Consider the following 23,200-nt stretch of genomic DNA (forward strand, 5'->3'; position numbering starts at 1 on the left):
ATCAGGTCTGTCAGGTTTTTTACAGCTCTGCAATATTCTTAAAATACTCTTCCTATTTTTCTGTACTACTTTTTCAAGCTTTCTTTAAATCAGCGACCCCAATGACCAAATTATGACCCAGAGGCTCATGGCAAAACAGAAAGAAAAACATTTGTAATTTGTTTAATACATTGTAAATGGAGTTGCACACCATCTTTGAGACTTTGAGAGTAAAGTGTACATTGTCAGCTTCAGTTAAAAGCTCTTTTTTTAATGAAATCCCAGTCTTTTAAACTATACATTTGAATATAGTATGTATAGTATGTATTGTTTTCAAAGTCACAAGTGACCAGAACAGGAAAATGAGGTTAGTAAGCTTTGTTGAGCAGAATCACAATATGACATGTGCCTTACTCAGCTTCCCTAAATTATGCCAATATTAACTATGGAAAATATGTAGTCCATCAGTATAGTTTATCACTATGACTGTCTTTGGTATTTTTTCTTTTTTTTTTTTTCTTTTTTATAAATATTTTCACATTTCATTTCTAATTAAAATGTGCATAGCCTCACAATAAATTAGGTTAAGAGGATATCACTCGACATACTTTCGATCTGGCTCTTAGTTACAAGCCGAAAACATAGTGATCAACAGGAACAAAAAATCTGTTTCTGTTTCTCTTTACTATAGGTTCGTTCCTCATATATGAGATAATCACAGAAAAGGTGATATCATTACCCCACAAGATAAACTCTTCCAGTATTTAATCTAGCAGCTTCTTTTGGATGTTCTTTAAAGTACTTTTATTCACCTGTGTTCAAGATAATGCAAATAGCCAAATAAAAAAAAAAGATTTCATAGAAAAGTAAGATATTTTTTCATTCATTTCTTACTTTGACTGACAGGGCAAGTATTTCACAAATATTTTTGGTTTCTTCTGACATTATTCACTGTATTCTCTTCCACTTTCCACTTTTTGCAATATTTCTAAAACTAGAAATGCTTCTTTAAATAACTTGCTAATGGCTGCTCTATATTTGGAGTAGCTCCCCCAAAGAGTATTTAGCTTTATCTGCCAACCCTGTCATTAACTTTCTGTCCACCGCTGCACCCCTGAGCATGGGGCAGAAGAAATCCTGCCCCACTAGACCCCTCTTATTACTTGTTGCCGGTGCCATTTTCTAACATTTAAGTGGACTGCTACATGTAACTCAATAGCACGTATATAAAGCAGTAAAAGCTGCCAAATTAATAGAACATTGGATTATATCTCCAATATATGGAGTTGTGAATAAGGACTACATTGAATGGCTGAAATACCCTCAATTCAGCTACAGTATGGATGAGCCAACGCTGACTTAATTGCTGCCATCACTCACCATGCTGAATAATTCCATGGGCCAGGAGTCTCCGGCCAAGTTGCTCTGCCTCGTCTCTGGTAGCTATTTCCCCCTCCTGTAAGAGCCAGTCAATAAACTCGGAGGCCACCAGTGTCCGCTCATGAGGAACACCCTCCTCCTCACGGGTCTTAAGCAGGTTGTTCTCTGTATTCATCAATCTGAAGACAAAACAATAAATCGCTTGGTTATAAAGCTCTGACAATTGTACACTATTTTAAGATAGTGTATAATGCAATAAAAGAAATCATGATAGTAATATTGTAATTGTAGTTTATTAAGTGTGATTAACGAGCCCGTTATGCTGAAAACCTTTAATTTGTCGGACTATAGGAAAATCTATGAGTAGTGTTTAAAAACTACTTCATGACTGCTTAGTGCAAGGCTAAAAATAAAGACAGAACACTAATTTTTTAGATAAGCTCGTCTCAGGGGGCACAACTGTAGTCCTCTGTTTGTAATTACAGCTAAGAAAAAAAGAAGAATTGTTTGTAGCTTCTGAAAAGTGGAAGTGAGGTCATTTTCTAGGAAAAACTGTTCAGAAAACAAAACAGTCTTTGCTAATACTCTTGTGCCTGTAAGGAAATTAGTAACCTCTTAAACCCATGGCATATTATTTTTTATGATTTACTAGCTACTATAAATTATCCAGTAACTATGACTGTACTGAAAGGTACAGTATGTAAACCTGCTGACAGATTAAACATGTTTTATATAAGTGCATATGTACTTATGATGAAGTTCCTAAATGTCCTTATAAGTGATTTAGTGCTGTTTCAATAAAATACTAGTAGAAAATGAGAAATTAATGTTTTCATGCACCAAAAAAATCCCCCAAAAATAAAATTCATGCACAGTGGGATTACATATGACAGCGACATCAACCACACATAAATAAAGCAGATGTATGTCAACAAGTTATATAAACTAAAATGATAAAATAAGCATGGCATATGATTAACTACGCTGGAACTGCAGTCTGAATTTGATTTCTAAAAACTGGAATGGTGTAGATTTTATGTGATTTTATTCACTTGATGATTATATTTTTGGAAAACAAAATTAAACATTCTGGTGATGTTATTCTTATAACAATTTTGTCATTATTATACATCTGCAGCTAAATTGATGTAGGTTATTCACATACAGTGCAAGATTCAGTTACACAACATCCTGCACTTTCTAATGCAGTTACAAAGAAGCCATGTATTGTAAGTGAAAAGAATTCAATAACAGCATTTTCTGTATCATGACTAATCAGGAATCTCACTCTTGTAATTACATAACTTGGCTGCCAAAATTAATAGCGGTCAGATTTAATGGCTATATAAACATAGTAAAACAAATAAATCTATCCCCATATAAGCCAACTCGAAAGGCTACTAATATTGACCTGCGTGTCACAGTGTTACACTTATAGCTGTAACTGAGCGATCATAGTGTAATGGCTGACCGTGAGCCACAGAGACACTACACTACCCTACTTTACACACCAGCAATATACAAGTCATTTACCAGAGCACCTGAAGCATTCAACTTTAAACATTCAGAGCATAATAATAACTTTTAGCACATTAAGTACCTGTTATTCTATTAACATCCCTATTAATGGGATTATAAGATCAAATGAACCTTGCAACTAATCCCCACCATTTGGGGAAATACTTAATACTTTATTATTTTTTTTAGATTGGCCAAGGTTTAAAAACTTTTTTCCTGCTCTTTGATAGATATACGATTCCTTGCCTTTCTATACATTGTGCAATCATGGGGCACCTCAATGTCCTATTTATAGTCTCCCTACAATCTCCTTGCATCTAGTGGTTATGCGAAATTTGTCTAGATAATCATACTCCGTGACTGCAATGCCATGCTTTAAAATGTAATCTTATACAATTCCTTAAACAACAAGTGCAGTTTTGTTGTCAAATAGTACTGCAAAGGCTAAAAGAAGGAAATTTAAATTATGAAGTGGATCATGTTTGTACATCAGATATGTGTGCAATACAGTGAATCACAAAAAATGTTCAGTGTTAACTGCTAGTTTGTATAGTAAAAACTGAAAAAATTTATATGGCTGACTGTATGCATGCCATCCATACTTTCAACTGCTTATTATGGGTCTAAATATTCAGTAGTCTATAACTTAAGTATAGCATAATAGCCATTCAACTTGTTTAAAGCTACAGTGCTGAATAATATATAAATAATACGATTTTCATCCAGTGCCATCAAACTCTCTATCGGAGTCATATTAATGTATTTAATTATTTAGTTATCTAGAAAAATGTTAATTCATGGACTGCCACTGAATTAAGCTAAAGACACAAATCCACCAGTGATACAAGAAATCCTAAATCCAACTGAAATTTTTTTTTTTTCTCATAAACTCTGGGTGGTGACCGGATCTGATATCAAATGCTTTGTAATGCACAGAATGGATAAAATGACAGGCAAGCTTAAGAGGTAATCTTGTTTGCTATGGATCAGGTCACAAAACCTCAGTCGAAAGGGTAAGCATCCTGATCCTGATCCTGATATGAAGTACAGGAACAAGTATTGTATAATGTAATGCTATGTAAGACAATCTTTATAAAATCTTGTCTTAATTCTGTAACAGACTGGGTGGGAATATATGTTTTCCTCGTCGTATTATTTAATACAAAAAGGGTCCGACATCTCGGCTGGTAATGTTATATTCATCAGTGTGAGTCAATATTTGTAAAAGATCCCCTTCTCAAACATGAACATTTGCTGTTCTTTGACCTTTTCCTTAATGAAAAATAATTACAATTACAATCAAAAGTTGTCTAACTGTGAATGACTTTTAAATAATTGTTATATTAGCAATCAGACTTCAAAGATGTTTTACAGTTCTGACACTGCCAAAACCTAATCATAGGCTGGTTTTAGTCACAGCAGCAATAAAATAATCTGCTGGTGAGTATTTCTAAATATGAATTCTAGAAGATAGGAATTTAACTCATGACCAAATATTTCCGTTTTTGCCCAAAACAGTGAAATCAGGCCAAGAATCATACAGTGTAAATCTGTACATGGCAGGCTCAAAAACCAAAGTCACTAATGTGATTATGCAAAAAAGCCTGAAATATTTTGAGCAGCAGATGTCTCCTGCTGGACTTCATTTGGATCCTGTTACACTTGAGCGGAGCCTAGCGCATGAGATTGGCTGGGGAACGGCAGGAGAGAGAGGCAACGTGCTGCTCCTTCTGGCTCTGCTTCTGTTTCAGCACAATCCTGACACTTGGTCTGTACATTTCAACTCACATACTGCATAGAAATGTTTTGAAATTGTGCAAGTCTTAAACAAGTGGCTACCAAACAAAAGCTTAAAGCAGGAAATGTATCACAGGTTAAAGAAGTTTAAGGGGAGCGTGAGGCACTGAACCACAGTACTCTGTATATATACTTACAAATCCTGAACATTAGCAAACAATAAAAATGATCTTTTGATAAATCTGTTTGTTAAATAGCTTTATTCTAAATATATTCTGCTACATTACTGTTTAAAGTATATATTGGAGTTAAACCAGCTTTTGCTTAAAAGTCAGAATCCAAAAGAAAACAACTCCAGCTATTTAACTATCAAGCAGGATGTTGCAATTGACATGTATCTGTGTGTTTTTGGAGGAAAAAAAAACCTTAACAGGCAACAACTTGCAGCTAAAGCAGCCACTAATTAATGAATCATGTTGGCACAGATCCCATCTCTCAACCTGCTGGAAACCTGTGTTTCTATGGATACTGTTAATTTAGCGGAGAAGGCCGAAATTCACATAAACAATATGTACTTGATACACCTCGCTTATTGAGAACAAAACAAGGCAAAGGCAATTGAAAACCTGATCTAAAATAAAGATTGTTGCAGTAAGTAGTTTCAAATGTATTGGGGGAAAAAAGATTTACTTCTCATATATCCTCTGGCCTCTCATGAAAACCTTAGCCTCGCTGTCCAAAGGAAATGTTCCGTCATCTTTCCTGAACCGGTAAAACAGCTTCACATCTTTGAACTCCTTGTGCTCATCACAAACTGCACAGACATAAATAAACACTAGGTTAACATCTGGATAATGAATGAGGAATTCATTGAGAATGCAGATGTCTCCTATTTAAGCTCCATGAACGCAGGTGATCTGCATGTGAAATAGAACAATTTAGGTCATTTTATTTTTTCAACGGATTTTTTTTTACTAATTTGATTATCTGATTTATTGCAGTAAACAAACAAAAACAGTTGTTAAACCATGTGCCTGAAGATTTTCTTTGGATTCTTCTGTGGCATGACTGAAGAAAAATGTCAGTGAATGTTTGAGTGCATCTTTAATAGACAGCAGGAATCCAACCCAGTTTTAGGGAGCTCAAAAGAAACCTACCATGATGGATGATGCTCTGGTCCAGGAGCTTCTGCATAATCTTGATAGCCATGTCTCTGTCTGAGGCTTCTTTGTGCTCAATCAACCAATCGATAATCTCCTTAGCAACAAAGCAGTTGGGGTAGGTACGGAGATGGTGTCTTCGGTCTTTGATGACTTTGCCCTCATGGAGCCTCAATCTGCAAAATGTCACAAACCGATTTACTAAATAGGATGATGGCCTGATATTAATGTTTAAATATGAATTAAGCATGAGTAACTACTAAGTAAATGTTTAGTAATAAACATAGCTTATATTGAGAGGATGAAGAACTAGAACGACATTAATTTAACAGAAATTATTCGAGAGAAATTATTATTTTTTTAATTTATGGTTTAGCCTGCTCCTAAAGAACTGATTCTAGTAATTAGCATATTTCCTCACCCTTACTTTATGTGCAAGATCTGGGAAAGCCCTGAGATTCCAACATACTGAAGGTTTTACGACTACAATGGACTGCATCTCCTAAATAAAAAAGTAACAAGACTAAATTGTGTTGTTGCCTTAATGACTCATACAGTGTAAAATGTTTTTTAATAAAAATATCAAATATTTGGCTGATGCCCTTATCCACATCAATCTACAATTATCTCATTTATACACCATGCCAGTGCAGGGATTTAAACTCACAAACTTGAAATCAGAAGTCCAACATCTTAACCGCTATACTTCCATTTGCCAAATATGTGACACTAATGATGCATAAAGGCTCATTTAACTTCTGCAGTATGATTTATCCAATTTTGAAAGTTCAGTCAGGAAAACTTAAATGTGAAATATATAAAATTTCATATCTTAATATATGAAACAGTGGCTTACTTTCTCAAAATAAAGAAAGCATTTAAAACAAATGATATTCAATAACAAAAGATGGTTTCATAATAGATCTTACTACATTAATACCTCAGATGCCAACAGCGTTTGCAAACAGTCTTCACAACAGTCTACCAGTCTACCACTCGAATGCAATAATGTCTACAATTTTATATTGTAGTTTGTATTGCATTGTACAGAATACTGTGAGTCTCAATGTCACTGCTTTGCTTAACTGGACTTAATAATATCGCTGGATCAGTGTTGATCAGTTAAAATTTGATGTAGTGGGGTTGTTTTCTGGTTTTGTCTTCTATACCATAACATCTACTGTAAACACAATTCTCCTTTAAGTTTACAATAAACAATGCAGAAGCAAAATTAGAAACTAAGAGTTTAGAAGAGACACAGCAGATTGGATTGGACCTTCTGGGTCTGTTGATGGCACATAGTTGGCTGCTTTTGTGACTAAAATAAACAGAGCTCAGTGTGTGTATTGGAAATAAACTAATGCATAATAACGAAGAAATGTTCAAGACCTTTGTATAAAGTAAACTTTACACAGATAATGTCCTGATCTCTCCTCTTCACTGGCTTAGTCCTGTGTTTGGAATATTTTTCTGAAACCTTCCTGATCGTATATGTCTGTTCCTTTACCTTTACCCCAGTCAGATGTAATTCATTGCACTTAAAAAAGAAAGTAGAAAGTCTACTGACTTCTCAAGTCCTTGCCCAGTTTACATAATGTGTTCCTTTGCAAATATTTGACACTGATAGTAATGCTTACAATACATTCATACACATTGTGCTACAATTTCATGTCTGAGAGAATTAGTTCCTTGCCCTCCCACACAATGCACATCTTGTTAAACTGAACAAGGAAGCTAAAATAATAATTATGTAATCTTAAAAAATATTATTGTCTTATGTAGGTTTTTAGCTATAGTATAATAAAAACAATATTTGTTACTAACATTACATATATCGTAAATAAGTTACTACAATAAACTTTCTTTTCGGCTTCTCCCGTTAGGGGTCGCCACAGCGGATCCTCCGCACGTTTGATTTGGCACATGTTTTACGCTGGATGCCCTTCCTAACGCAACCCTCCCCAATTTATCCGGGCTTGGGACCGGCACTAAGAGTGGCTGGGGATGGTTCCCTGACCGGGAATCGAACCCGGGTCGCAGCGGTGGGAGCGCTGCATCTTAACCACTAGACCACCAGGGGACAAATAAGTTACTACAATAAATTTAGTAATTATATATATATATATATATATATATATATATATATATATATATATATATATATATATATATATATATATATATATATATATATATATATATACACATACACACATCAATAAGATAAATATGACAATAAAATGATGTGTAAATAAAAACAACAATAAAATAGTAGTAAATGCTAATAAATGTTAAATAATGTAGAAATTAGACATGTTCTGTTTTAGGTAATTCGACAAAGAAATGAAAGAAAGATCTGTATTTTTCTGGGCTGTTTCAACATCCCTGAGCGCTCATGTGGAACCATACACACAATTCATACACACTTTTCCACTTAAAGAAAATGAGAAACCATTTAGCTTTGTTTGAACAAGCAAAACAAAAAATCTAAATAAAAATAAGGTTGTCATCCCTGGGTAAAATAAATGCATATTTCATGCATATTCAATCATTATTCTTCCATTAACATACTACTAAACAGTACATGAGCAGTTAAATGTATCATTAACCACAGTTATGGCCATAACAAAAGTTTCATGTGTCTTAATCAGTTGGAAATTGGCCAGGAATGTGGCCACACACACACACACACACACACACACACACACACACACACACACACACACACACACACACACACACACACACACACAGTGAGGAGGCTGATAAAGGAGAGGCTTCGGTTTTAGAATAACAGCTGATACTTGTGGTTGTTGAGTTTCAAAATCAACTGTTAAACGGCACTTTCATAACAACAAGCTGTTTGCAAGTGCTATATGGAAAAAGCCCTTCCTGAAAAACCCCTCACACAATGCAGGACCTAAACATTAAACTAGCAGTATATGTTGTGGTCAGATAAAACTAAATAAAGACTATTAAGGCCAACTATTATTAAGAAAATGGAACAGCAAATATAAAGAAAATAAAAACCCAATCATGTCATTATGACTTATGCTAAGCACAAAAATATTTCAGCCCAAAATCTGTTTGTCTCTTCCGGAAGTTCAGACTTGACTATTTAGAGTGTTTAACAAGGTAATAAGTAAAAATATTTAAGTCAAATACTTATATATCAACACCGCCAAAATGATTATTTCAGCCTCTGGGTTTGACGCCTACTTAAAACATTATATATATATATATATATATATATATATATATATATATATATATATATATATATATATATATATATATATATATATAGTTAAAAATGCATGGAATAGACTACAGGTCTCTCTACAAGTGTCTTGTTACAACATTATGGGATTCAGTGCTCTAACTTGCACTATTTAATCAATCGTTTGATGATAAAACTCACTGGACCTGTGAGTTACCAACACTAACTTCTGCACCATTGTGCTGTTTATTTGCCTTTAAATAATTAAGGAAAATAAGTGATCACAGAAAACTTCTGAAAAAAAGCTCTAAAATAAGATACAAAAAGCCTTGAAAGGACTAAATATTACATTAATATTAAAAGGAGAACTTCCAATAAGGAAATTTGCTTACAAGTGTAAAAACTGAATGAATGAAATTGTATTCTATATGTGATATAATCAGGATAAATTAATGATGCAGCTTTTGCTCCAAATACAGCCTAAAGTTACATACAGACATGTAAAATGACTAGACTGATTTTATGATCAATAAACATTCCGTTTTTTATTTCATTAATTCATTCATTCATTCATTTTCTCCCGCTTATCTGTAATTCGGGTCGCGGGGGCAGCAGTCTAAGCAGGCCCCCGCCTTCGACTGCTGCCCAATCCTCACAGCACCGTCCCTTACGGTCCCTCCTGCAGGTGGTGAGCCCACAGGAAGGCGGCCCCACATCAAGGGCCTTGATATTTCCCTCGTAAGGGACCCCCGGAGCATAGAGGGTTAAGGGCCTTGCTCAAGGGCCCAAGAGTGGCAGCTTGGCGATACCGGGGCTTGAACCCCAGACCTTCCGATCGGCAACCCAGCGCCTTAACCGCTGGAGCCACCACTCCCCCGTTTCTTATTTCGTATTCTCTTAAAATAAATAAGCATATTAAAGGTATTCTGCTTTCAGAGATGAGTGCAAAGTAACAAGACACCCTAAGTAGTGCAGTATATAGTGAAACTGTTATCACCATTTATCTGTGTGTATTTTTAGAGGGTTTCACTCTTTCTTTCTTTCTTTCTTTCTTTCTTTCTTTCTTTCTTTCTTTCTTTCTTGCTGATTTTTGCTGTTTTGCTGTACACATAATTCCATTTTACTTGTAAAGTTATAGCATTTTTAGTTTGCTTGGCTGCTCCAGGACTAGCAACACTAGTGTGTGTGTGTGTGTGTGTGTGTGTGTGTGTGTGTGTGTGTGTGTGTGTGTGTGTGTGTGTGTGTGTGCACTTTCAGCCTTCTCAGTTATTCCTATCGTTTAGAAGATGCCCTAACCAGACATTTATGAGATGTCTGGATTTTGGCCTTAGTTCTAATAGGACTTTTCTAGACATATACAATAAAAGACAACTGTTATGGTTGTGTGCAAAACATTAAATATAATAAGAGATGGACAATATTGTACATTTAGTAGCCATTGCTGGTGGACTAGTAAGAGATCATTTGTCAGAAATAGTATCTTTTGATTTGCCAGGCTGGGTGAAAATGGCCTTGATGGCATGCTGATCACTCTCTCACAAAAAGTCTAAACTTCGACTGTATTCTAGCGATCTTGTATGTCACTTTGGTTTAAAGACCAATTAAATCAATGTAAATGCAAATGAATCCAGCATGCAGGTAACGCCTCCCTCCTACGTGCTGCACACTACCCAAACGCTATTAACAGGTTTGAGATATCTTTAGAGTTTCATGTTTTTTACGGGTCAAGGCTGCGTTCCCAATGCACCAGTCAACACACGTGCCCAGAAATTCTAACCTCAATAGCTGTCAAATGTCAAATATAGCCTGCATGGCTGCCAAATGTAGTCCATGTTCAAATACATAGCATGTCCACGAGCACTCTTTCGCCTTTGTTTTGATAGCAGCACTGCTGCAGCACCTTGGCCGCATCCCAAACCACACATTACTGCACTATCTGGACACATCTGGAACTGATGAAAAAGTGAAGATAGTGTTGAGGTGGAAATTGAATTTTCATGATGTCCACTTTTGGAATGGAGCAGAACTAAACGAATTAGCAGATCATCTTTTTGGAAATTAAAAGCAAGAAATGCTGTCAATGAAAACCGAACCCTGCACAGTTAAACACACACACACACACACACACACACACACACACACACACACACACACACACACACACACATACATACATACATATACACACACAATCTTGGACTTCAAAAATGCATGCCCATCTGTTAGGGTGTCAAAGGTGAATGTCAAGTCCAGGTCATTGTCAAGTGTAATGTAGGGCGTTTGGCATTGGACATGAATGCGACTCCTTTGTTTAGATATCTCGGCCGTGTTCCAATCGATCTATCATGCGAACTATTACGTCATAACATGCCCGCGTATTATTGCTTGCTGGTTATGTAGCACGCGGTTCGGGGGATGAGCTCGCGCACTCTTCAGTATAATGGTGTGTGGTTTGGGACATGGCCATGTAGGAGCACGCCTACCTCAACTGTTCTCCAGTAATGAGCACTTCAGCCATGCGCTCCATTTCAGCAGTGTTGTTCTGGATGGTGTTCCCGATCGAGTCCATCTATGAGCGTGACAGAGGCTCAATGTTACACATCACAGGTGAAAATGCACAATCTAGGACATATTATAGCCGGTAGCATAATAACATAACATGTGCGTTATGTTATTATTATTATTATTATTATTATTATTATCAATAGTATGATAGGACATGCTGTCGTCTGTAAATACACGGTATGGGAATTTAAAACCCAGATCCATCGATGCCACACATTTCTCTGTCCCTAATGGATCAGGATAACCAGATGATTTTCTATGAAGTAATAAGGACAGGTGTCACAGTGAAACCACATGACTGTCTGCTTTACCTGATTTAATAAAGAAGAAAAAGGGGGAAAACATGATTACCTTGTTGATTTGAAAGTGTTTCCAACAAATCCCCAGTAATGTTTCTTGCGATTAAAGTCACCACTGAGTTGCTCGGTCCATGTCTAGAGTCTGACTCATTCAGCCATTGTGTTGAATAGCTGTTTAAATCCAGCTGACAAGCGCAAACTTGTGCCTTTTGTATCTCATCAAGCAAAGCGCTCGTAGATTCCACTCGCACAAAGCAACGTCTGTGTGTGTGTGTGTGTGTGTGTGTGTGTGTGTGTGAGAGAGAGAGAGAGAGAGAGAGAGAGAGAGAGAGAGAGAGAGAGGGGAAGAAAACATGCACACGGATTGCTTCTGTTCCGAAGTTGACCCAAGGTTGTGAAATAAAATGAATGATGATGCGTCACGATCCAGAGTGTGTCAGGATCCGGCGCTGAAGGTTTACTATCCCGCACTGAACGCACGCCTCGAGCAGCGGCCAGGGCGGATCACTAACAGGGGGGAGTGCACTCACAAGGCGGAGTTTAGCACCACACATCCACCAGCACACACGCATCATTGCTATTATTTTACTATTATTTGACAAAATGTGCAAAAAAATTTTGTGTGGGGGGGGGGGGGGGGGGGGGGAATGGTTGATTATATGCCTGCTTTCTGCACTATAAGTCATAGGCGAGTATTTGGGATTCAGCACTCACTGGGAGATAAAACCTGCTGCTACAGCGACATCTACTGGCTTAGCATCGTATTGCGCGTGTATGATATAGAGAAGCGTCACGCCACATTAAAGTGTTGCCAGGTCTGCAGTTATCACGTTTTTTACCATATAAACTCCACTCAGGTTGCAATAAATGCATTTTTGTACAAATATTAAGTTCTGTTTTAGTTTACATAATTAAACAAGTAGAGCCAATACTTTTATTTTAAATGCTAATTATAAGTAAGGCAAATGCATTAATCACGGTGTATATATCAGTAAATTGGTTTAATCATTCTTTATTCTATAGACTGTCTTTTTTGTTCATTATGCACTGCTGATGAAATCTGGATAGAAAATAAGCAGATCTGACTATAGTTCCAATTATCATTCTATTATTTTAGTAATATAAGTATAAAATATCTAACAGACAGCAATTTATAAAACAAAATATGTTCAATCTATTATAAGATTATAAAAAACTACCTTTTTTTATTCGATTTTTTGTGGTGAAAGAACTGTTTTAGGAAAGTTTTAGAATTAATGGGTTGAAATTCTATGGATTTTCTTTGCTTATTTCCAATTAACACACTCGTAATGTGTAAGAAGAAACAAATTTGAGGGAGTATGAATGGAAAGACCTGGCAACCCTGGTCAAATGCTTCTTCCGCCAGAATATTGCGGGAAAATTGAGTAAAATTGAGGCTGCAGGAGATTGGGGTTAGCTCTGGTGTCTACAGTCGTATTAGCGCGATTCAGCAGCAAATTAGTAAGTAAATTACCGAGAAGACATTAGAGGACGAAGAAAAGGCGTGATGCGGACAATCGAGGAGGTTCAGGCCACGCTGCACATCGCGAAGCTGAAAGAAGAAGATCTGCACTGTGTAACACACTGCCTGTCCTTCAGCCACAATGTCTCCTCCGGAGATTACTGCCTCATGGAGCTGGACGATACACTATGTAAACATATCGAAGCAGGAAAAAGGTGCGTCTTCTGGTTTTGTTGCGTGACAACGAAAATTAAAATAAAAGTTCGAGTTTGGCGACAATTACAGTTATCTAACTGCGCTACTGTACATAAATAAAGCAAAGCTAGCAAAAGCAATGATTAACAAGAATGACCATATTATGGGGAATTTGACAATAAAGAACTCGAAAAAAACAAAAAATTTAATAATATATTTTATACGGTTTCACTTTTAAAATATGAATTGGTTTTATTTGTTGTTATTGCAGTCACGAATGGCAATCAATATGGCCGCCAAGGCAGACCACGTGACCAGAACACGTAAACATTATTATAGGTTCAATATTTTTCTTTTTTCCTTTTAAGTCTCTCTCTCTTTCACACACACACACACACACACACACACACACACGCATACATACGCATACATGCATACACACATATATATATATATATATATATATGGGCGTTTCTTCAACTAGGTGCACTTTTAGTTGCACTGTTAATATTCATCATGTTATAAGTTGAGTGTAGGGGGAAAAAATCTGTATTTTGAAAAAGTCAGCAGTGAGGTAATCATTTGTTCTTATGGTAAATGTAAAAACTGTGGCAACCTATTTGATTAAATATATACAATTCAAACGACGAGTAAAAAAAAAAAGAATATTGAGAATTTATAGTGAAGTTTAAACCTTAAATGGCAAACTGACAGTATGTACTTACTGTTTTGCTGTGCCTCTTTATCATCAGTCTCACAATCAGAGGTGACAAAGACGAGCATGCAATCCTGTGCACTGAAGACAAGACTTATGACTTGAAAATAGCAGACACGTCCAATTTGTTGCTGTTTATCCCCGGATGTAAGACTCCAGATCAGCTCTCGGGCAGCGCATCAGATCCTAAACTAATTCATGCCCAGGTAAGTCTGTTTAGCTCTGAAGACTTAGTTCATTTATACAAGGGAACAGTTTACTCTCTTTTTCAGTGTAAATACAAATTCATAACATTGCAAGATATGCATCCAAATTGGTTTATTGAGCAAAAGGTCTTATAGTATGAACAATCACTGGGGTCATATTATGATCTTTGTTATTTCTCTGAATTCTGTAATTGTGCATTGACATGTTGTGGAAAGTTATAGAGGTGAGTGAAGACAATTGAGCGTGTGGTTATGTGTATTACCTGCCACTATATTAATTGTGTGTAATTAAAATTAATTGGGATCTATCAGTCTGGAAAAGGTTATAAAGCCATTTTTAAAGCTTTGGGACTTCAGTGAACCACAGTGAGAGCCCTTATTCACAAAATGGCAAAAACATGGAACAGTGGTGACCCTTCCCAGGAGTGGCCAGCCGACCACAATTACCCCAAGAGCACAGCAATGACTCATCCAAGAGGTCACAAAAGACCCTACAACAATATCCAAAGAACTGCAGGCCTCACTTGCCTTAGTTACGGTCAGTGTTCATGACTCCACCATAAGAAAGAGACTGGGCAAAAATGGCTTACCTAGCAGCGTTCCAAGATGAAAATCGCTGCTGAGCAAAAAGAACATAAAGACTCGTCTCACTTTTGCTAGAAAATATCCTGATGATCCCCAAGACTTTTGGAAAAATACTCTGTGGACTGATGAGACAAAAGTTTAACTTTTTGGAAGGTATGTGTTCCATTACGTCTGGTGTAAAAGTAACACCGCATTTAAAAAAAATAACATCATACCAACAGTAAAATATGGTGGTGGTAGTGTGATGGTCTGGGGCTGTTTTGCTGCTTCAGGACCTGGAAGACTTGCTGTGATGAATGGAACCATGAATTATGCTGTTTACCAAAAAATTCCAAAGAAGAATGTCTGGCCATTTGTTCGTAAACCTCAAGCTGAAGCGAACTTGGGTTCTGCAGCAGGACAATAATCCAAAACACACCAGCAAGTCCACCTCTGAATGGATGAAGATAAACAAAATGAAGACTTTGGACTGGCCTAGTCAAAGTCCTGACCTGAATCCTGTTAGGATGCTGTGGCATGACCTTAAAAAGGCGATTCATGCTCGAAAACCTTCCAGCGTGGCTGAATTACAACAATTCTGCATAGATGAGTGGACCAAAATTCCTCCACAGCGCTGTAACAGACTCATTGCAAGTTATCACAAACACTTGATTGCAGTTGTTGCTGCTAAGGGCGGCCCAACCAGTTATTAGTTTTGGGGGGCAAACACAGGGCCATGTAGTTTTAGATTTAGTTTTTTCTCAATAATAAAAACCTTCATTTAAAAACTGCAGGTTGTGTTCACACACACACACACACACACACACACACACACACACACACACACACACACACACACACACACACACACACACACACACACACACACACACACACACACACAGGAAAGGAAAACAAAAATGTCTACACAGACTGGAAACTTGATATAAGCTTGAATTGTGGAGCAATGAGGTGGCACAGTGCTGATGTAGTACTGCCACCCTCAGATTGTATTCTCTCTTTAAATGTTGGTCTGAATAATAAAAAAAAGGTTTAAGGAATAAGGTAATCTAAATAATAATAATACCAGGTTTCTGTTGTCAGATATGGGGTTATGCTAACAGCTATTGGGAGCTGAGGTGCCAACGACCAAAGTTAAAGAAACTTAAGAAGCTGCTTATGGAAAACCCATATGACGGACCACCGATTGGTGCACAGGAAGAGTCTCCAGAACTCATCAAAGTACAGGACCGACATACTGCTTCACACACACACACACACAGCACTGAATTTATTCCATGTGTCTATTGAGATGGTGTGATGTGGACAAAGGCTTGAATATTGTATTTATTTTTCAGTATACTATGGAGGATCTTCTAGAAAGAATCCAGGGAAGCCAAGAGGAAATAGTGGCCTACCTTCAAGGAATTCATGCATGTCAAATTGATGGTTAGTACTGCTGCATCAGTGTTTTCAAAGATTCTTAACACCAAAAATAGTGTTTTACAAAACCACTGTAAGGTGTGTTAAAGATTAGCTTATTAGGGATTTATTTAAGTACACTGAGTCACAAAATGCACAAAATGCAAATCTAAATATAGTTTCGGCCATTTTCATTTTTTATTTTACAACATCTTCTGTCCAGCACCTGTCCAGAGCACGCCAGAGTTTAGCAGGTGGTGCGTCAGTAATAATGGTCCGTGGGAAACACACTGCGCCATGTGTAGTGAAATGGACAAACAAAGCAAAGTTTCTTTGTAAATCTTATTAAGTTACTCAAGGAATAGTTTCAGCCCTACATGCTCATATGTGTCATATGTTACATATATACAGTATAGATAGATAGATAGATAGACACACACACTTTCTGCTCACACTTGAAAATACTTTATGCCTCTATATCTTACTATTTTTTCCTTTATTTCTTCTTTTCTTCACTGTTTAATGTTAAAGAATTTTATTGTACAAACTGTCACTTACATCTGTACATTAACATAATCAGACGAATGTTATCAGAAATTTCAAGTTTATTTGTTATGGCAAATACATTTGAAACTTGAAACTTATCATGATAACATTTGCCTGATTGTATTTATGAATGTATTTATTTTTTTAAGTGGAACTGTAAGGAAGTGTCTGATTTAATGTATTTCTTTTACTTACAGTTAATGCAGATGTTCTTTTTATTACAAATCATGAAAAATATAGACTTTTGTACAAGTGTTTTCAATGTTTTCAGCCCTAACGTTACAGAAAATTTGAGCACTCTGAGCACTTTCAATTATGTTTCTGCCTGTTTTACTCTGTTCTCCAGGATACTGGCGGCTTTTGGATTTTGATTACGAGCTGAAGCTCCTTGGTCATGTGACTCAGCTGGTGGATTCAGAATCATGGTCTTTTAGTAAAGTGCCTCTTAATGTGTGTCTAGAGGAGCTGGCACCTTTAGAGCCTAAGTGAGTACAACTAATGTTCACAGGGTGCAACATAAATGTGTCTTAATATTTTAAATAATCTAAAATCTAATATAAAAGTAATAACGCTTGTGTAATTTGTTAATAATTTAAAGGTATGTAAACTGACCATACTACTGCATTTTCAGAGCAATGATAGAGCACTGTCTCAACAGTTATGGAAGGCAGTATAACACTGAAGGTCAGTATTTATGATAGACAATGTTGAAAAGTCATAAACTATCATTTAAGCATTTTAAACATTAAAGTGATGATCTTGTGAAAATTATTGATTGTCCCTCTTGAACACTCACTCTGTTTTTTTTTTTTTTTTTTTTTTTTTTTTTTTTTTTTTTTTTTGCTTAGTTGGAGAGGTGATGTATGCTCTAGATGAGGATAAAGTGTGCAGGGCCATGGCTCTGATGTTGCTGCAGAACGCGGTGAAGTTCAACCTGTCTGAGTTTCAAGAAGTGTGGCAGCAAAGTGTTCCTGAGGGCATGAGCACAAGACTGGACCAGCTCAGCGTAAGGGGATCCACAGGCACACATTTGGCAGCATCTTGTGTAACATCCAATATAAGAGTTATAGTGTGGCGTGTGTATATGCTGTTGTGTGTGTGTGTGTATGTGTGTGTGTGTGTGTGTGTGTGTGTGTGTGTGTGTGTGTGTGTGTGTGTGTGTGCTGCTTAGGGCTTAGCTCTGGTGGACTGTAGCTCGAGGCCAGAGACCATTGCACTGTTGCGAGTAGAGGACCTGCCTGAGGATACAATCGAGCGATTTAACGCACTCTTTGCTATGAGGGAGAAGTGGACACAGCAGGACATAGAACCCTACATACGGTGAAAAGCATTCTGTTTGTATATCTGATATCATATACATATATATATGAGCAAGGCCCTTAACCCTCTCTACCCCAAAGGTGCTGGGGTACACACACACACACACACATGTATAGTGTAAAAACATAGGGATAAAGAATACGGATGATCCGCTGTGGCGACCCCTAACGGGAGTATATACAGCACAGACCAAAAGTTTGGACACACCTTCTCATTCAAAGAGTTTTCTTTATTTTCATGACTATGAAAATTGTAGATTCACACTGAAGGCATCAAAACTATGAATTAACACATGTGGAATTATATATGGAATTATATACATAACAAAAAAGTGTGAAACAACTGAAAAATGTCATATTCTAGGTTTTGATTACTGCTTTGCACACTCTTGGCATTCTCTTGATGAGCTTCAAGAGGTAGTCACCTGAAATGGTCTTCCAACAGTCTTGAAGGAGTTCCCCTGAGAGATGCTTGGTACTTGTTGGCCCTTTTGCCTTCACTCTGCGGTCCAGCTCACCCCTAAACCATCTCGATTGGGTTCAGGTCCGGTGACTGTGGAGGCCAGGTCATCTGGCGCAGCACCCCACCCTCTCCTTCTTGGTCAAATAGCCCTTGATGCCTTCAGTGTGACTCTACAATTTTCATAGTCATGAAAATAAAGAAAACTCTTTATGAGAAGGTGTGTCCAAACTTTTGGTCTGTACTGTATGTATATATGTATATATATTAGGGATGCACCGAAATGAAAATTCTTGGCCGAAACCGAAAACCGAAAAAGAGGAAAGCAAGGCCGAAAACTGAAACACCGAAAGAAATTATGCCAATTATTATTACCATTGCATTTATGGCTATGACTGTGTACTAACCTTACTAAAATCGAGGCATTTTAATTGCATCAATTAATATTAAAGTTTCAAAGAATAAATCAATTACAAATTATGAAAATATTTATTTATATTCATAAATTGCAACAATGCACAGGATAAAATTAATTAAAATTCTAACTTAAATGTTTAACTTAAATGCACTCGTGTACATTAAATAATAATGTACAGGCCCTCTGGCCTGCTGAAAGGTTGTAAAATTAAATATGTTCTTTCATAAAAACAAAGTGCATTCAGAACAAGTGCAACTGCTTAAAGATACAATACAACACTATCACTGGGAAACTTCCTGCCTTTTCAAAAACGTCCGCCACAGACGGAGTGCGCATGCTCGGAGGGGTTTTGCTTTTCTGTGCCGCGTTTCTCTCATATTCAGTATAGCGATCGGATGTTTGGATTTCAGATGATAAATTAAACCCGACGTGGAAAAGGTCTTTGCAGACGAACTTTCGGCATTACATGTTTTGCAAATCGCTATCCGTGGGTCTTTCTCAGATATACTGAAATACGTCCACACCGCATACATGTTGCTTCAGACATGCACGTGCAGGGCGTGGTTTCTGTTTGCGTTATCACAACAAACTGTTTTGGCCGTGTTTTTTCGGTGATCAAAGTCTTTCGGCCGAAAACCGAAAAATTTCGGTGGCCGAATATTCGGTGCATCCCTAATATATATATGTGTGTGTGTGTGTGTGTGTGTGTGTGTTTGTGTATATGTGTGTATATATATGTATGTATATGTATGTATATATGTGTGTGTGTGTGTGTGTGTGTATGAATGTATGTATGTATGTGTTGCAATTTATCTTAGCATCTTGGAGAAACTCTTGTATTCATGACTGATATTTAATTTGTAGTTGATCTGTACTATCAAATGTAGGTTATAGCTGCCGTTATAGCTAGCTAAATATTATTTGTAAATTTCCTGCTAAACTTACATAATTTTTACGTCCACTGATAATGTTGCCTTCTTCTTAGTCCTTCTTGTAAAACCTTCTTTAATGGGATTGTCACCAAAATTGGAAGTTTAAATGTTGAACACAGCAGTGAAATATAAACAGTGAATAAACTTGGATCAGATACCAGTAAAAGCAAATGTGGTACTGTTAAATAGAGAATAAGAGCTTGGTATGCATTTCTGCACATATTTCTGCATATTCAGCATTTTGACTATGATCTAAACATGTAGGTTCACAAATAACTCTCAGGATAAAGTTGTAATGTTGCCTAAGCGTTATGTGTTTTGATAAATTTTTGTCCTAATAATATTTCTTGTTTATTGGGTAATATACAGTAATTTCCAATAAAGTTCAATCCATTGCCTTGAAGAAGATTGACCTTGTGTAATTCTTGATTGTTTGCTCCAACAGAGATCTGTGTGGAGAGAAGCAGACAACTGGCGCATTGCTGACTAAACATGCACGCTCCTCCATGCAGAACGGGACAAAGGTGTATAACTCAAGAAGACCAATTGCAACATGACACTTTTTATTGCGCAAGACTTGGAGTATAGTAAAAATTTATATTGTAAAATGTATGTTCTCACTGTGTTTCTGCTTTTACATGTAATGTATCAACAATTTGTTTACAATTAATAAAATGTATGATGAAACATTTAGTGTTTTATTGTGTATTGTATATGTTTGTTTTGCTCACAAGTGTGTGTGTGTGTGTGTGTGTGTGTGTGTGTGTGTGTGTGTGTGTGCGTGTGTGTGTGTGTGTGTGTGCGCGTGTGTGTGTGTGTGTATATATAATGTTTCTTCAGATCAAACTAATTTAAATATTAGTAAAAGATAACACAAGTGAACACATCAGTTTTTAAATGAATGTTTTTATTACTTTTACGCCAGATGTAATGGCGCACACACCTTCCAAAAAGTTATTTAGGTTACCTTCGTAACCCCGGTTCTCTGATAACAGGAGTGAGGTATCTCACTATGGGAATTGCCGCAGGCATGACCAATCCTGGAAGCACCAATCACACCACGTCTGTTGGTTAACAGACCAATCAGAACAGTGATGCTAGGAGTCCGGCCTTCCTGTATACACCACTGCTGATGGTCCCTGCCTTATTCTCAACATATCAGTTCAGTATGCTGTCTGAGGCAGGCGTGTCAACCAACTCAGTGATGTGTGATAAAAATTAAAACAAGCTTTCCACCCTTCACCGAAGAGAGACCGGAGACGTGTGAGAAATTAAACCATTCCTGTTACAATGTTTTCATCATCTCCTTTGTTTTTTTTTTTTAAATACACACTCAGGACGGAATGAGCCAACGAGTGTGTGGCGAAGCCCAGCATGCTGCTGCACAAATGTCCTGAATTTAACTTAATTTAAATTTGAACTTAAACAGTGCCCATGAGGTGGCCAGGCCTCGGGTACTATGAGCCCTCAGCCCTTCTGGAGGGTTAAGACCCATGCTATTATAACCCAATATAATAGATTCCACTAGCCAGTGGGACAGGTGCTGCTGGGAAAACAGGTCTTCCTTTGCAAGAATCTGTAACATCTCTGCCTAAATTAAAATATTGACACACACCTGTGCATTTTCCAAGCACCTTTTACTTCTAATTTTTTTTTCCGAATATAACTTGTTCTCCTCTGATCCAGCACCCTCTAACGACGGACACTGGTAACAACCACAGAAATCCTAATACATGACAGAATCAGCCTATGAAACAAATAGCTGATTACTCCATCTCAATTCCTTCGTCCTGTCCACATAGTGACGTAACACACGGACAGGGCACAAACAGTAAAGCCGCTCCTCCTCGGTTTAAGGAAAAATGAGGCAGATGAAAAAACAGCAAATCCACTTTCCAATCGGCTCAAAAGGAGGCTAAATACCAGAGACAGATCCCAAAGCGGCATCAGCGGCTTTAAAAACGTGTTCAGGCGCCACAAGCGGGTGATGACCAATAGTATTTCCATCAATCCCTACGTGACAGTCAGAAACAAAGGCGAGGTCAAATTTAATGGTTGAAAACACCCTGCTCTTATCTAATCTGTTCTTGCAAAAAGCATAACACCTCTGCCACAGAACAGTGAAAAGGGACAATCTGCCTTTGCGTGCACCATATCTCAAATATACTTCAAATATATTTCCTCTCATATACAGAGCATGTCGAAGCTGCTATTGCATTCTGAAAAGTCTCAATCACCCTCGGAAGCAAATATGTGACACCTAAATTCAACCACTCACGGGCCAGCCCCTGTTTCTGTGTAAAATGTAAGATTTGAAGCATAGAATTAATTCAGAAACAAGTCATGATTATTAAGGGCATTCTACAATATTATTTGAAACAGTGCTAATAGTATTCAAACCATGTTAGTCTACACTAAGCCACAAATGTTTCACACCCACTTGTAAAACTTAAGAGTTACAGAATTATTTAGAACAGTTTCCACTTCCTTGAAAAGACAATTGACATTTATGGAAAATAAACTTTATTAAAAAAAATAAAGTGGTGTAAATTCAGTGCACAACCATCCTCCTTCAGGTACAGCTTCATTCTTATTTTATACATTTTTCTTAATACTCTGGAGAATCTGCTCTCATTTTCTTGTAGACTCTGTAACACTTACTTCACTTCCCCTATTATATTCTTAGCAGAGGTTTCATTTTAATAACAATGTAGATCATATCTACTGAGTTGCAACACTGTGGCTTTTTTTACCACTGCTATTGCAGTAACATCCTTCAAATGACCAGTTGGTTACGCCTTATATAAAGACATTGGTTACGCCCAACTAAATAATATCTACTGACTCTAATTTGTAAAATTGTAAAGTTGTAAATATTGGCATGGATGTGATTCAGCTGTAGAGCTAGTCATTATAACCTGACTACTGCTAGTATGATGTTGCTTTAAAACATATCAATTCAGGCACAGTATGGGCAAAGAATTTGTTTATGATTGCTCAATGAAAGGGTAAAGAATCTGAATAAGACTGCTGTTATAGCTAGATCACTATTATTTGTACATTTCCTGCTAAATTTACATCA

At 37.0% G+C, this 23,200-nt stretch overlaps 2 protein-coding genes and 1 long non-coding RNA gene across 3 annotated transcripts in view; 2 read left to right on the plus strand and 1 right to left on the minus strand.

The window, feature by feature from the left end:
- deptor (DEP domain containing MTOR-interacting protein) overlaps positions 1–12,195 on the minus strand; it is a 30,552-nt gene extending 18,357 nt beyond the window's left edge. The window contains exons 1-5 of the mRNA XM_083554479.1: positions 11,911–12,195; positions 11,478–11,563; positions 5,772–5,950; positions 5,305–5,428; positions 1,360–1,538 (exon numbers count right to left, since the gene is read on the minus strand). Coding sequence (XP_083410605.1) covers positions 1,360–1,538; positions 5,305–5,428; positions 5,772–5,950; positions 11,478–11,563 — 568 coding nt within the window. The 5' untranslated portion in view covers positions 11,911–12,195. The remainder of the gene's footprint in view (positions 1–1,359; positions 1,539–5,304; positions 5,429–5,771; positions 5,951–11,477; positions 11,564–11,910) is intronic.
- LOC310733420 lies at positions 12,039–12,263 on the plus strand. Its single transcript, XR_014535732.1, has 2 exons — positions 12,039–12,153; positions 12,187–12,263. It is a non-coding gene; the product is annotated as an uncharacterized lncRNA (long non-coding RNA).
- Positions 12,264–13,233: 970 nt separating this feature from the next.
- On the plus strand, positions 13,234–20,807 carry dscc1 (DNA replication and sister chromatid cohesion 1). The gene is made up of 9 exons (XM_083554490.1): positions 13,234–13,556; positions 14,289–14,457; positions 16,126–16,263; positions 16,380–16,470; positions 17,336–17,474; positions 17,621–17,673; positions 17,838–17,995; positions 18,161–18,309; positions 20,564–20,807. The coding sequence occupies exons 1-9, from the start codon at positions 13,387–13,389 to the stop codon at positions 20,673–20,675; spliced, it is 1,179 nt and encodes a 392-aa protein (XP_083410616.1). The 5' UTR covers positions 13,234–13,386; the 3' UTR covers positions 20,676–20,807.
- The last annotated feature ends 2,393 nt before the right edge of the window (positions 20,808–23,200 follow it).

Source organism: Silurus aristotelis (genome assembly GCF_946808225.1).
Source record: "Silurus aristotelis genome assembly, chromosome: 1".
NCBI classification, from domain to species: domain Eukaryota; kingdom Metazoa; phylum Chordata; class Actinopteri; order Siluriformes; family Siluridae; genus Silurus; species Silurus aristotelis.

What these genes read in the sequence shown, in the direction of transcription:
- dscc1 (XM_083554490.1), top strand. Translation starts at nt 13,387, where the DNA reads ATGCGGACAATCGAGGAGGTTCAGGCCACGCTGCACATCGCGAAGCTG. An exon ending in CAAGACTGGACCAGCTCAGC is followed by an intron (nt 17,996 to 18,160) that starts GTAAGGGGATCC and finishes TGTGCTGCTTAG; the next exon opens with GGCTTAGCTCTGGTGGACTG. An exon ending in GACATAGAACCCTACATACG is followed by an intron (nt 18,310 to 20,563) that starts GTGAAAAGCATT and finishes TTGCTCCAACAG; the next exon opens with AGATCTGTGTGGAGAGAAGC.